Source organism: Dipteris shenzhenensis, chromosome 6 (genome assembly GCF_047967505.1).
Source record: "Dipteris shenzhenensis isolate YYH24624 ecotype China chromosome 6, Dip_SZ_1.0, whole genome shotgun sequence".
NCBI lineage: Eukaryota > Viridiplantae > Streptophyta > Polypodiopsida > Gleicheniales > Dipteridaceae > Dipteris > Dipteris shenzhenensis.
In genome coordinates this window covers 29,027,027-29,039,908 of record NC_141601.1, presented here as the reverse complement: position 1 = coordinate 29,039,908, position 12,882 = coordinate 29,027,027, and the positions used below count along the sequence as shown (strand labels likewise).

General features: G+C 42.5%; 1 protein-coding gene across 1 annotated transcript; it reads left to right on the top strand.

Moving 5' to 3' along the window:
- The first annotated feature begins 9,045 nt into the window (after positions 1–9,045).
- On the top strand, positions 9,046–11,002 carry LOC147901021 (rhodanese-like domain-containing protein 10). The gene is made up of 3 exons (XM_087375932.1): positions 9,046–9,522; positions 9,698–10,035; positions 10,284–11,002. The coding sequence occupies exons 1-3, from the start codon at positions 9,373–9,375 to the stop codon at positions 10,516–10,518; spliced, it is 723 nt and encodes a 240-aa protein (XP_087232058.1). The 5' UTR covers positions 9,046–9,372; the 3' UTR covers positions 10,519–11,002.
- The last annotated feature ends 1,880 nt before the right edge of the window (positions 11,003–12,882 follow it).

The window sequence follows — 12,882 nt, the reverse complement described above, 5'->3', positions numbered from 1 at the left end:
GATGGCATTGTGAATGGTGCTGACGGTATCTTCAAAGGCTCTGACATCTGATGAAGACCATCTATTGTCTGGATAGAGTTGAATGACAAAAAAGTAGGTGCAAGAGGCCACTACAAATACAGACAACTATACGATGATGACGAGCCAACAAGGACACCGATACTATGCGTCACCCATGAGATCCAGATTGGAAACAACCAGCTCAACACGATCACTAGGAAAAAAATTTCGATCCAGCCCTGCAGCTAGAATAACAATTCACTGGTCCCAAGGACTGCTTGCTTCTAGTCTTTCAAACAAAAACAAATGATAAAATAGTGGTCTTGAATGCATACAAATCATTGAAAAACAAAAACACAATACTTGACTAGAATAATCGAGAAACTACTAACCAAAATACTGCAAGGGACAACAACATACATTGTGGGTGACTTCAACATTGACTACAATTCTAATGGAGCCCCAATAATGAATTGAAAAACCTATTACAAAACCACGACATGTAACAATTAATTTTCGACACCACAACAATACACAAAACTACTATTGATCACATATGGACCGCAAGAGGATGCAAAAAGTGGGACAAATTACGTATATTGGTTCGATCATTAGTTACTCTACACAACAATACAAACATAAAAAGAAAAGTGCCTTGCTCAACTTAAACAAAAGAAGGCAGACCCATTGAGCTAACCTCATCTTGTTGGCCCTGCAAGGGTCCATACTGGTTAGTCGATTGGATGGACCCTAAAGAGGGCCATTCGGATTTTTTGTTAGTGTTTGGTCAAGTTGACCAAACCTAATCGATAGGTTAGTGATTAGTTTAGGGTTATAACGTTAGATAAGGGTACTCATCTTGTTATTTTGTGTAGGTAGTGAATGCGCGGCTCTGCTTTGTTTGGGCGTTGTTTGGGCGACGGCCTCTATGGCAGATAGGATCTTTGGGGCGGGTGATGGGCTCCTTTGGAGGGTTCTACTGCTCGTCATGGGCGAGGTCTCTCTAGTGATCCATGGCGTGTGCGAGAGGCGTTTGTTCTTTCTTCTGTGGTGGATTGTATTGTTGCGCAATGTGGCGATGGTGGAGAATCCTCGAACGGGATAGACGTCCATCCCATGTGTTGTTTTCTGGTAAGATAGGGAAGATAGGGATGATTCTTGGAGAGGGCAAGCCATTCTTGGCTTAGAATGGCTTGCACCTCTCCAAATAATTAGAAATAGATGCATGGGGGTGATCGTGTCAAGCAGATTTCTATATGCTCTAACACGATTTAGAAGACGCATTGAGTGAAGCATGCATGTTTGCGCATATAAATAGGTTTGTGAATCGTTGGTTTGGCTACAAGATTGAAGTAAGTGTGGTTTGATAGTTAATGGCGATGTGGCTTGACAGTTAGTCGTGCATCAAATGTACCGGCCCTGTAGCATGTTTTGTTGCATATTCTCTGCTTGCTTTATGGCATTATGTGTGACTATCTCCAAGTTTGTGAATGTTTGAATGGCATATAGGCTATATAGCCCCCCACATCCCAATTTTGCTAATGAAATTAAAAGACAAACAAAATTGTTATGAATCAGTAAAAGAATGCTTTCATTTCTTGCAATCTTTGTAAATGAATTTAATGTTTTGTTGTATATTCTCTGCTTGCTTTATTGCATTATGTGCGACTGAGTCTCCAAGTTTGTGAATGTCTGAATGGCATATAGGTTATATAGCCCCCCACATCTCGATTTTGCTAATCAAATTAAAAGACAAACAAAATTGTTATGAATCAGTATAAGAATGCTATCATTTTTTGCAATATTTGCAAATGAATTTAAAGAGAAAATAAGCCCTATCCCCCCACATTTCTTTTTTCCTAATCAAATTAAACGATCAAAAATAAAGTGTTGTGGTTTGCTGGAAAAAATGGTATTAATTGCTACATTGTTAACAAATGGATTTAAAGAGAAGATAACTACGTCATAAAAGAAAAGTATATATGAAAACATTGTTAGCGATAGAGCCTAATTTTCCATGTATTAATATATTTGTATATATGTTAGGTCCTTTCGATTTGAGTTAAATCAAAACCTCCAATCTTGCAATACTCTTTTCATACTGTTTTAACAAACAAATAAGACAGACATATCAGTGTCAACTTTGACGCATTTGACTTTGTTAAAACAGATGTTGTGACCCTCAATCAAAGAGAGATAGTATTCTTCCAACCAATATCTCTCTTTTGAGTGTACATGTTGTGAGTCCTTCCCTTGTAGGTGGTGTTGCTTCTCTCTTAAGTTCCTCACCACCACCTACTGTGAAAACAACCATGGCATTGCCTTTGACCCCTCCACTAGAGTCGAAAGGGTAGAACCATTTGTTGTGGTGCCAGAAATCTATCCCCAAGGAACCATCTGCCAATACAAGGAGAGGTGTAGGAATCTAGTAAATAAGGGTGAGGGAAACCTGCTTCCTTTTGCAACTCTTGCTGCCACCATTATAAAGTTGGGGGCTTCGTACAAGCAGCGTGACGAGCTGATTGTGTGAGACGGTGACCTACCTGAGGATCTAATAATAGTAAGACATCCACTTAATTTCAAAGAATTGCTACAACTCTAATTTTTGTTGTCTACGACTCTCTCCACTCCTACAACTCGAATCTAAAACTTTTACTCTACGCTTTTGAATACATGTGAACAGCTCACTTTTTGGAGCAATGGACGCTCTGACTTTGTCAAAATTGCGGACAAATTCAAAGTTTTTGGAGAGGCAAAGTTCATATTGCTCAATATTGGATGCAAGAAAAACACCCAACCTATTGTGTTAAATATGCTTGACATCACCATAATCGTGCCCATTAAAGATCCATCACTTGCAGCCTATCTCTCACACATCTTCATTGCACACATCCAGCACATTGGATACGGACACCAAATCTAGTTGCTTACTGTCCTCGTCACAACAGCCTAGATTTTGTGCGAGTGATTTTAAAAGTCTCAATAAGACCACTAAGGGACTTTGCAGGTGATCGGGACCTTAACAGTAACAAGTGTTAACTCAGCCCTGTATGAGAGTGCATGCGCCATATTCAAGGGAAATAAAATATCAAGAGATGGATACAATGTCTTTTGCTTGTCCTGTGACAAAACATCCTCTCTTATTAAAATACCCATTTACTTTGACTGTTAGTGTGTATGAATAGATTGAAATAGTCTCCTTGCATTGATGCCCAACCGAAGGTATGGAAAACATAAACATTAACACTAACAACCTTCTCGATGTTGAATTCACAAATGAGATATCTAGACAATAAGTGTGTTTTGTCATGTGTATCATATCTGCTTTGCTTTCACATATCCATCCACTCTTTGAAAGCTTGCATATGCCACGAAGTGAAGGGTTTAATGGAAGGGAAAAACCAAAGCTTCATCGAATGGAAGAACGGTTTCAACGATGCATTGTTTGAGATTTTGTATCTAGGAGTTATAGACTTTGAAGGGTATCTTTGTTGCGTGCAACATGAAGGGTTCACACTCAACCCATTCGACTCATTTGCATTATCCACATTAGCCAAAACATATGCATTCAAATTAAAGGTGTTTCTTGGAAGCACCAATCGAATCCACAAAGTCTATGAGTGTGACAATTGGAATCACAAAACCTTAACCATGCAGATGTCAATTCAAGAATTGACTATGACCATTTGTCCATGTAAGGTTCTTCAGCACGCATGCAAGCGATGGTCTACATGCATGGAAGAATTCCTACAGAGCATGGTGCTTGAAGCAAGAGAAACCAGAAGCACCAACATTAAAGAGCACATGCAACAAACTTTTCCCTTTTACAACATTTCAACATCAACTATCAGAAGCAAGATTTTAAAAATAAAACGTATCCACAGAGGGATAATTGTTGAAAGCAACAAAGAGCTACAAAACTCCAAACAACAAAGTTCTTCATCTCCCGAGCCTGCTCAGAAAACCCAAAAGGGAAGAATTTCTATTGATAGCAACATCACCTTCTCCAAGTTTGCTCAAATGTTTGGATGTTGCTCACGACAAGTAAAGAAATATATAAACAACATCAAAGACACACCATCACATGATTGTTTTTCGTGCGAAAGAATGTTTTTCAGGAAATTAAGCATGTATGTTAACAACGCAACATTTGAGTGGGTAAAAGAAAAAAGAAAATATGTGAACGTTGGATTTATAGAGAAATGCCATAGAATTTGTCTTGAATGCAACAAAGCAATAAAAAATAATGTTGTCCCTAAAATTTTCACTCCATTGAATATATCGCTGAATACGCCTTTGTCTGACGTGTGCATGCTAAATGATGTGGAGGAGCGTCAGGTGGCGCCCAAGCTTGCTTTCACACAAATTAGAGAGATGACTTTTATTAGACAAATGGCAATTAGTGGAAGTATTGTCAACGTATTGGCAGATACAAATAAGATACAACAGGTTCTACCACACTTTGTAAATGATGATCATGCTATAATTGTTGGGATTAAAAGGAGATTGCAATACAAATCAACATTTGCAATAGGCAAGGTTAGGCCATACACTCTTATGAAAGCATTGAAAACACTTGTCGCAACACCATTGCATAGATCTAACAACATTGTTGTTTTAACAATGATTGGTACAAAGCCGTGCTCTCCCTGAGTCAATCCCCACTACATTCCTTTAAAGAGGACAACACAAATAATGACAACACCATGGAAGAAGATGAGATAGAAACCGACATGTTGATACACAACTTAGTTAGCACAGAGGAAGTCATAGATTTTGAGACACAAGCGATTTATGTGGTGCTTTCAGAGAATCAAAAACTGTTGGGTGTTTTCAAAGACGACCATAGTGAAGAGGTGAATTTCCCATCCCTATATTTTGGCTTCCCTAGAATGGTTTGCAATCACAAGCTAACATATTTGGATGTAGTGAAATGGGAAATAATGCACAAGTCATTGAAATTTGCTCATAACATTACAAATCTTTTTTTTAAGCTATAAAGGTTTTGATCCATTAAGTGTTGCAATCCATATGGGTGCGCTTAAGAAAAGGAATGCTAAAAGATAAATTGATATGTGCGAAAGATGTCAAGAATAACATGAACATTGAGTAGATAATGAAATCAAGGATAGGATATAGAGACTATAAAAACCTTCGCACCTCACCCGACCACAAGGAAAGACTACGCAAAGAAGTATTTGTGATGATGCGTCAATTGGGGCCACCATGTTTCTTTGTCACTTTCACTTGTGCCGAACGGATGTGGGAACCTGTAGTGAGCACTCTCAAAACAAAGTATAGCGTAGGGACTCCACCACAAAATACAACACTCCAAGAGCCAAATATCATGTAGCTCATTAGACAAAACCCCTCGCTATGTGCCCGATACTATACGCACAAATTACAAAATATGATCCACCTATTGCGCAAGGACACCTCAATAATAAGTGGGGTAGCTGATTACTTCTTTGTCATAGAGTTCCAAAGTAGAGGTAGCCAACACGAGCATGGGATTTTGTGGGTTGAACAAGCACCACAATACAATGCCAATAGTGATGCTGAAGTGATAGGCTTCATAGATGAGCACATCACATGCAACAAGAAGCTGCTAGGTGAAAAAATGATTGAAATACAAACTCACAAGCATACAAATACATGTACAAAGTATCGGCGCAGAGTTTGTAGATTCCAATATCCCAAGCCCCCATTGCATGTAACAATGATACTAGCTCCACTTGAGCGTGGAGAGAGGGAAAAAAATCAAAGAAGCCTGTATTCGGATTTAGCAGGGAATTCAAAGAATCCAAACAATAGAGGATGTTAAGTTGCCCCCAGTGGTTGGACACTCTGCAAATAGACATACAAACATACATCATATCATTAAGGGCTTCAATATCAAAACCAACATTACTCCTAAAGCATGAGCCGAAGGACACAATCATGCTCACGCAATCAATGTGTGACACATTGATGACATGCTTGCCAGAGAACCCCATGCAAGAGAGATTAAAGAAAATGGGAAATACTTTTTTGCATGCTCAGGAAATGAGCGCGCAACTCGTAGCATTCATCATTCTGTCATTACCTTTGCACAGATGCAGTAGAGACTTCCAATTCATAAACACAAACGAGAAGGGGAAAAGAGCATTCATTCTAAAACGTAAAGACAAACTGCAGGCACTCGACAGTGACTCCACTGACATTTCTTGCCGGAGTATCATCAACAAATATATCGACCGACAGCACATGGATGACTTATGTCTGGCAACATTCACCGCCGAATACAACCACACCAACAATACTTCCAAGAAAAGAAAGAAATAAAAAATCTTAAGGTTTGTCAAGTTCAACAAATTTAAAGACCCTAACAATCACTACCATGAGCAGCAGCTTCTTTACTATCCCTTCAGAGAGGACAAGGAGGAACAATTGAGAGGCCACAGGTTTTGGAAAGAAGCCTATTACACAAATGAGGATATAATATGCATGAACAAAGAGAAATACAACTACTAGTACTATGACACCGACCAACATCACATGTGACAACGAAAATAGCAGAAGCCCAACTTCAGGCAATGAACCACAAAAAGAGAACTCCTACAATATATCATTAGACATGCCCGTAGTATCAAAAGTCATCAAGAGCGACCAATATATGGTCGCCGCCAGGGAGCAAATTCTCATGGACAATGATGTGTACTTCCAGAAGATAAGATCACTTAATAGGGAGCAACGTGAGCTATTTGATGATGTCATGTTACAAAAACATCTAGACCCACAGGAAAAAATCACTTGTTTCTTACTGGAGGGGCAGGGATGGGTTAAATATATCTTCTACTCCTAATAGTGCAAGGCTTGCTTAGACACTACCACAAGAATTTGGAACATGTTGACTGCAACCTCCCCACAGCCCTCTTGCTGGCCTACACCAAAAAAGCATCATGTAATATTAATGGTAACACGATTCACTCCACCTTGCACCTTCCTACACACACAAACAACTTAACATCTTTGCCAAGGGAGAGATTGGACACATTGGCAGCTCTATATTCACAAGTTCAACTTATTGTTTTTGGAGATGTAGACATCATTACGTGTGGAGACTTCTACCAAGCCATGCCAATCAAAGATTCGTGGGTCTTCAAAACAACCGAGAGAGAGCTAGAATGACTTGCAGAGACATATTGGCAAACAAAACCCAAATGCTTTGAGCTACAATCTATCATGCACCAAAGCAACGGTGTATTCATAAACACGCTCAACTCATTCAGGAAATGCACCCACACAATCGAAGACTAAGACTACATCAACAAAACATGCTTGCGCCCAACACCACTAAATCACACATTCCCCCACCTATACTACACAAATTTGCAAACAAGAAAACACAATGACACGATAATGCAGCTTTGCACTAGGCAAAAGCATGTATTTCTTGCAAGGGATCAATTCTCACATGCAACATGCAGTAGAACACAAACACTAGAGGATCCAAGAAACACATGCGGCCTGCATACCAAAATTGAGATAAAAGAAGGAATGCTAGTAGAACTCTATTCAAGAAACATCGACCAACAAGACGGCCTAGTGAACGGCGCTGATGGAGTTTTCATGATGGCTTCGATGTCCATCGGGAGGGACATAGTGTGGATACTATTCCCTTCAAAAGACATTGGCATGCGAGCACGCCAACATAACATCGATGCTTATGAAAACAATATCGCAAAACAATGGTGGACTCCTATCTTTAGAATCGTGAAAGAGGTACAAGTAGGGCCATAAAAAACAAGCATCCTCACTCGAGAACAATTTTCTATACAGCCAACAGCTGCAAGAACAATACATTGTGCACATGGCCTAACATTGGAAAGACTCGCTTTCGCACCAAAAGGAGTACGAGGACACGGGCTAGCATACATAGCGCTATCTCGAGTCAAGGACATTGAAAGGTTGTACCTATTGGAACCAACGTCCACGTCGATAAAGATGTGCAAGACAAGATGCGTAGACTCAACACGAATGCAGCTTGGGTAACGATAGAGAGCTCCCATCAACAACAAAGGCAAAACAAAAAAAATTTGATGGCATCGCTAAACACAAGATCACTAGCAAAATACATCGTGGACATTGAGGGAACCACAAAACTAATGGACTCCAGCATTATTTGTCTTCAGGAAACAAAGACAAGACACCAAAAGCAACACACACCACAAGGATTCAATGTGATCAAATTTTTTTCTCACACAGGACAATGCACACTTGTCCGGAAACACTTGCCAATACACAGTGTTGAGACATACACGGAGCAAGGAGGGGAAATAACATCCATTAGCACAACAATTCACGACAAGATCTTCCAAATCTTCAATGTATACAGGCTACAATCTCAAAAATATAACATGTTCTTGACTTATCTTCAAAAAATAATAGTGACCAACAGAAGAGCAAAATCATTGACAATAGTTTTAGGAGACTTCAACATAGACATGAGAAAAGCATCACCTACATCCACAAACTTGCAACGGCTCACGCAATCCTGAGCACTCCAACTACAGCTACATAAGCCCACAACTATCTACGGTTCACACTTAGACCAAATTTGGAGTAACTTGCAGCTAGCAAAAATACACACGGAAATATCACATGCGCATTGGACAGACCACTACATAGTTTTTGCGTATATCAAGCAGGTGATCGCCCACTCTGTTGGCCGCAACAAGAGGGAGAGATGAGCCCTACGCATGTAGTACTTCCTCGGCAGAAACAATCATTGTAAAGAGAACATAACCCAGGGAGGGCCGCGGTGGGAACCCACCTTGTTTTTTAATTGGGAAAAAAATGAGAGAAAGTGTTGTGTGATGTTTTGTTTTAATTTTTTATTTTATTTGAAGTGAGCTTATCCTTCCTTACATGTGAAGAAGATTTGTAGGATGGAGGATGAGAGAAGAGATCATGGAAATGCTTTGGAACGCTGCCGATTATCAACTCGAAGCCTGTCGTGCTCCTCAATTTTGACATGCAAGCTTTTGAGCTCCCACTGAGCTGATTTTGAGCTCCCATTAGGCTGCTTCTCAGCTCCGACTGAGCTGTTTTCGAGCTGATTTTGAGCTCCGACGGAGCTGATTTCCTCAACTGATTAATTTGAGCTCCGACTCAGCTAATTTTGAGCTCCCACTGCCCTGTTTCTGAGCTGATTTTGAGCTCCGACGGAGCTGATTTTGAGCTCCCGCTGAGCTCATTTTGAGCTCCAAGTGAACTGATTTGGAGCTCCACTGCAGCTTGCTTATTCCTGGAACACATTACCGTCTCGAGTTCGGGGAGATTTCCGTCATCACAGCTTGAATCAGCCCCCTGCCTTTACAATCCACACCAATGGCTTCCATCCCTTCCCATCTCAGCCTCTCTCATCCCTTCCCTTTCGCCCAGCACTCCTCCTTTTCTTTGCTTCCACCTCAGCTCAGATTTCCATCGCGCATACTGCCTCCGAAGCTTCACCGTCTACATGTGCATTCGTCCGTCCGAGTGAGTACTTTCTCGCGTTTCAATTTGAAGTATTCGTGGTCTGCTCTATCATCGCGTCTTAATGTAATCGCATTATTGCGTTCTTGAGTGAACGTTTTGGGCTCGAAGATTTAATCGTTTTGACCGCATTGAGTGTAAATTAATTATCGAAATAGATGCTCTTCATCGTGCGCAGGATGCCCAGGAGTTAGTTCGATTGGGAGTCCTTCGATCAGTTGCTCCGGCAGATGCATATAGCCTGCTCTCACAAGAAGAATACAAGTTATTGGACGTTAGACCGATTTGGGAAAGAGAGAAGTCGTTTATCGCTGGTTCCTACCATGTGCCACTGTTCGTCGAGGACGAAGACAATAGTTTTCTGACGCTTTTCAAAAAGAGTGTACAGATGGGATATGGCGGAGTATGGATGGGTCAAAGGTTAACGACACGAAATGAGCAGTTCCTGGAACAAGTGCGTTCCATTTTTCCAGACAAAGATCAGAAGGTTCTTGTAGCCTGTTGCGAGGGCTTGAGGTGCGTGTCACTCTCAACTTCCACGGTAATTTATAGAGTGTATCGGGTGACCTCAAGGGTGGAATAACAATTACTGCACAATAGAGATCCTATGATGTGCGAGGAAGTGAATGCTTGAGAAAAGATCGATCGACTCCGCAAATGCACTATGATAAAGAGGGATTGTAGGGAAGTTTGGTGTATTTTTTCATTTTCGCTCGCCCAAAACTTCTTTAGGGGCACAGCTAAGCTTGATATCCTCTATTCAGGTCTTTGATGGCGTTAGATGACTTGCATGAAGATGGATACGCCAATCTTGCGTGGATTGAGGGTGGTTTTAGTAAGGCTCGGGATGGCAACTTTCCTGATGTACAAGGCTCTAGTAAACTGCAATTTTCCAACATTGGTGGCGCTGCAGAATACCTTCTGAAATTTTTGTTGTTTACACAAAGCGTGGTCAATGGTTTGATGATTACCAAGGCTGCCACAGACAAATCAGGGTAAAAGGTGCCTGAATCAATGGGAACTATTAGGGACACGACTGAAAATCTGTTGAATGAGGGTGGAAGAATAGTCAGTGATTAAGTGTGGCAATTGGCGGGATTGTAAGCTGATGAATAGGATCTGATGTCGGTGTCTCTGAAGCGTACTTTTGGCTATTGCGTTCTGTTCAACATCGATGAATTATTGGAACTTTCGTTATAACTGTTGGCAAGCGCCAGACACAAAGCAAGAGCATCAGCAGGCTAGAAAGATAACCTTTTCGTCATGCAAAACCACTTTCGTGGATGTTTAAACTTCGCTGTCTTGTCATGCCTCCACTACCACTTGCAGCGCTACTGCTTTCATCGCATGTTCTAGAGCCATAAAGTCTTTGCAGTATGATGCTCTCCAGTCATTGGGATTCTTCTGCAGGTCATGAAATAATGCTTCCATACCTGATAATTGCTTCATGGTGTTTTATGCTCGTCAAGGTATCAGCAGTGTGAGATTCTTCATTACATCATCTACAGTCTTTGCATCAGATGCATGCTATGGTTGCTCTCATGCTTGGCTGATTATGCTTCCCCTGCAGGAAAAACAACAGCAAACAATAGACATCACACATTCCATCCATGCTAAGCCAAGAGTATTTCAGTGCCTGGTAGTCAAATCTCAAGATGTCTGTCAGGTGCTCTATCTATGGATGAGAGAGGAGGGGTTGCTTTGCGTTAGACCTCTTGTGTTGAGATCATGCTGCTATAGCTGGGGGCTCCTGCTGCTTCATAAGGGCATCTCAGAGCCTTTGAGCTCCGCTCTTGGAGCAATCTCTCCCTGTCCGTCAATGCTAAGGCAGCATTCCTGTTTAAGCACCAGCCCTCCTTGAAGCAGTTTACAGCACCTCCACAGAGGCCAGTGATGGGCCAGCAAAAATATGGGGACCTAGCCCATCTCCGGCCTTGCTTTGTTCGAGTCAATGTGGGGGTTGTTTAACCCGCTGCATCCAGGACTGGTGGACCTATGAAGAGGGCCCTCTTCATATGCCTTGGTAGGCCAGCTTGGGCTGACCTGACCTGGTCTCAACCCTTGGCCAGCCTAACTGACCAGCTGGTTGGCTGTTTCCAGCCAACTGGCTCTGGCTAGCAGCCCCAGACGAGGATCTAGATCAGTTGTGGAGATTGGCCTACAAGTGGCCCTAAATGATTGCTATGGCTGTGGCTACTGGGTGACCAGCTCATGACATGCATCCTACTATGCCGCAAATAGCCCCAATGATCTGCATCCACGGACGTTTAAGTGTATATGAAGAATGTAGGACAACGAGCATACCAACACAATGACAAGGAAACTGTTTGAGGAACTAGCTCTACGGATTTGCTTAAAGTGCTCAGCATGCCAATAGGTACTGGTATATGTTGGAAATTAGATAGTTGTGAGCCCCCATATGAGGAGAGCATGGGGAAGGCGGACCAAGGAAGGATGGGGCTGCCACATGGGCAGCATATTGGCTGTCATGTGGGCAGCAAACTTACCCAAAACAAACAAGAAAGAGGGCTGCCACATAGGCTCTGCCATGTGGGCAGCATATACAGCAAAGTACTGGCAGTTTGGAGCTCCCCTGGAGGACAGAAGCGGTACAGAACTGCCACATGGCTGGCAGGAGCAGGTTGGAGAAGATCCGCTTAGGGATGACAGGCTGGAGCATTGCCTTAGCATCCTGGTATCCTGCAGGGACTGTACGGATGGCAGGCACCTACTGTACGGACTGTGCAGGTGCTGTATGGAGCTGCAGCAGGGGTTTGCAGGCAGGCAAAGGTCCAGGAAGGGGCAGCATGATGGCTGTTTTGGCAGATGTTCTGGCCAGTGATGGAGCTGGAAAACACCCCAACTAGTGCCTAACAGGGCCTGGGCCAGTGGCTGGATGCCACATGCTGAGGCAGGCCAGGTTGGGCTGGTCAAAGCCAGCCAACCTGGGTCAGTTGGAGTAGATCAATAAAAGCAGCCCTTTAGGGGCTCATTATGTTGGAAAGGTCACCTCCCCATCTGTAAGCCCCGAAATGAGGAGAGAATGGGGGAAGGAGACCTAGGGCAAGATATGCCCAGAGAAGACAGAGAGAGGGGTCTGCCACATGGGCAGCACCTTACAGCAAACAGAGGCTGCATCATTTGACCTGGCAGAAGGCGATTGGAGAGCAGCAACATGCCGCTGTTGGATGGCGACACATGGCGGGGTGCTGCAGCAGCAAAGGTTCCTACCTATGGACAGGTTTGTGGGCAGATGTATGGCCTGCAATAGGCCTGGCAGGAGGGCAGGTATGCAGGGCACCCAGGTGGCCAGGAGGAGCAGCAAAGGGGGCTGCTAGTGGGCAGTGGCCTCCCCTTATATAG

What these genes read in the sequence shown, in the direction of transcription:
- LOC147901021 (XM_087375932.1), top strand. Translation starts at nt 9,373, where the DNA reads ATGGCTTCCATCCCTTCCCATCTCAGCCTCTCTCATCCCTTCCCTTTC. An exon ending in ATGTGCATTCGTCCGTCCGA is followed by an intron (nt 9,523 to 9,697) that starts GTGAGTACTTTC and finishes CATCGTGCGCAG; the next exon opens with GATGCCCAGGAGTTAGTTCG. An exon ending in GCCTGTTGCGAGGGCTTGAG is followed by an intron (nt 10,036 to 10,283) that starts GTGCGTGTCACT and finishes TCCTCTATTCAG; the next exon opens with GTCTTTGATGGCGTTAGATG.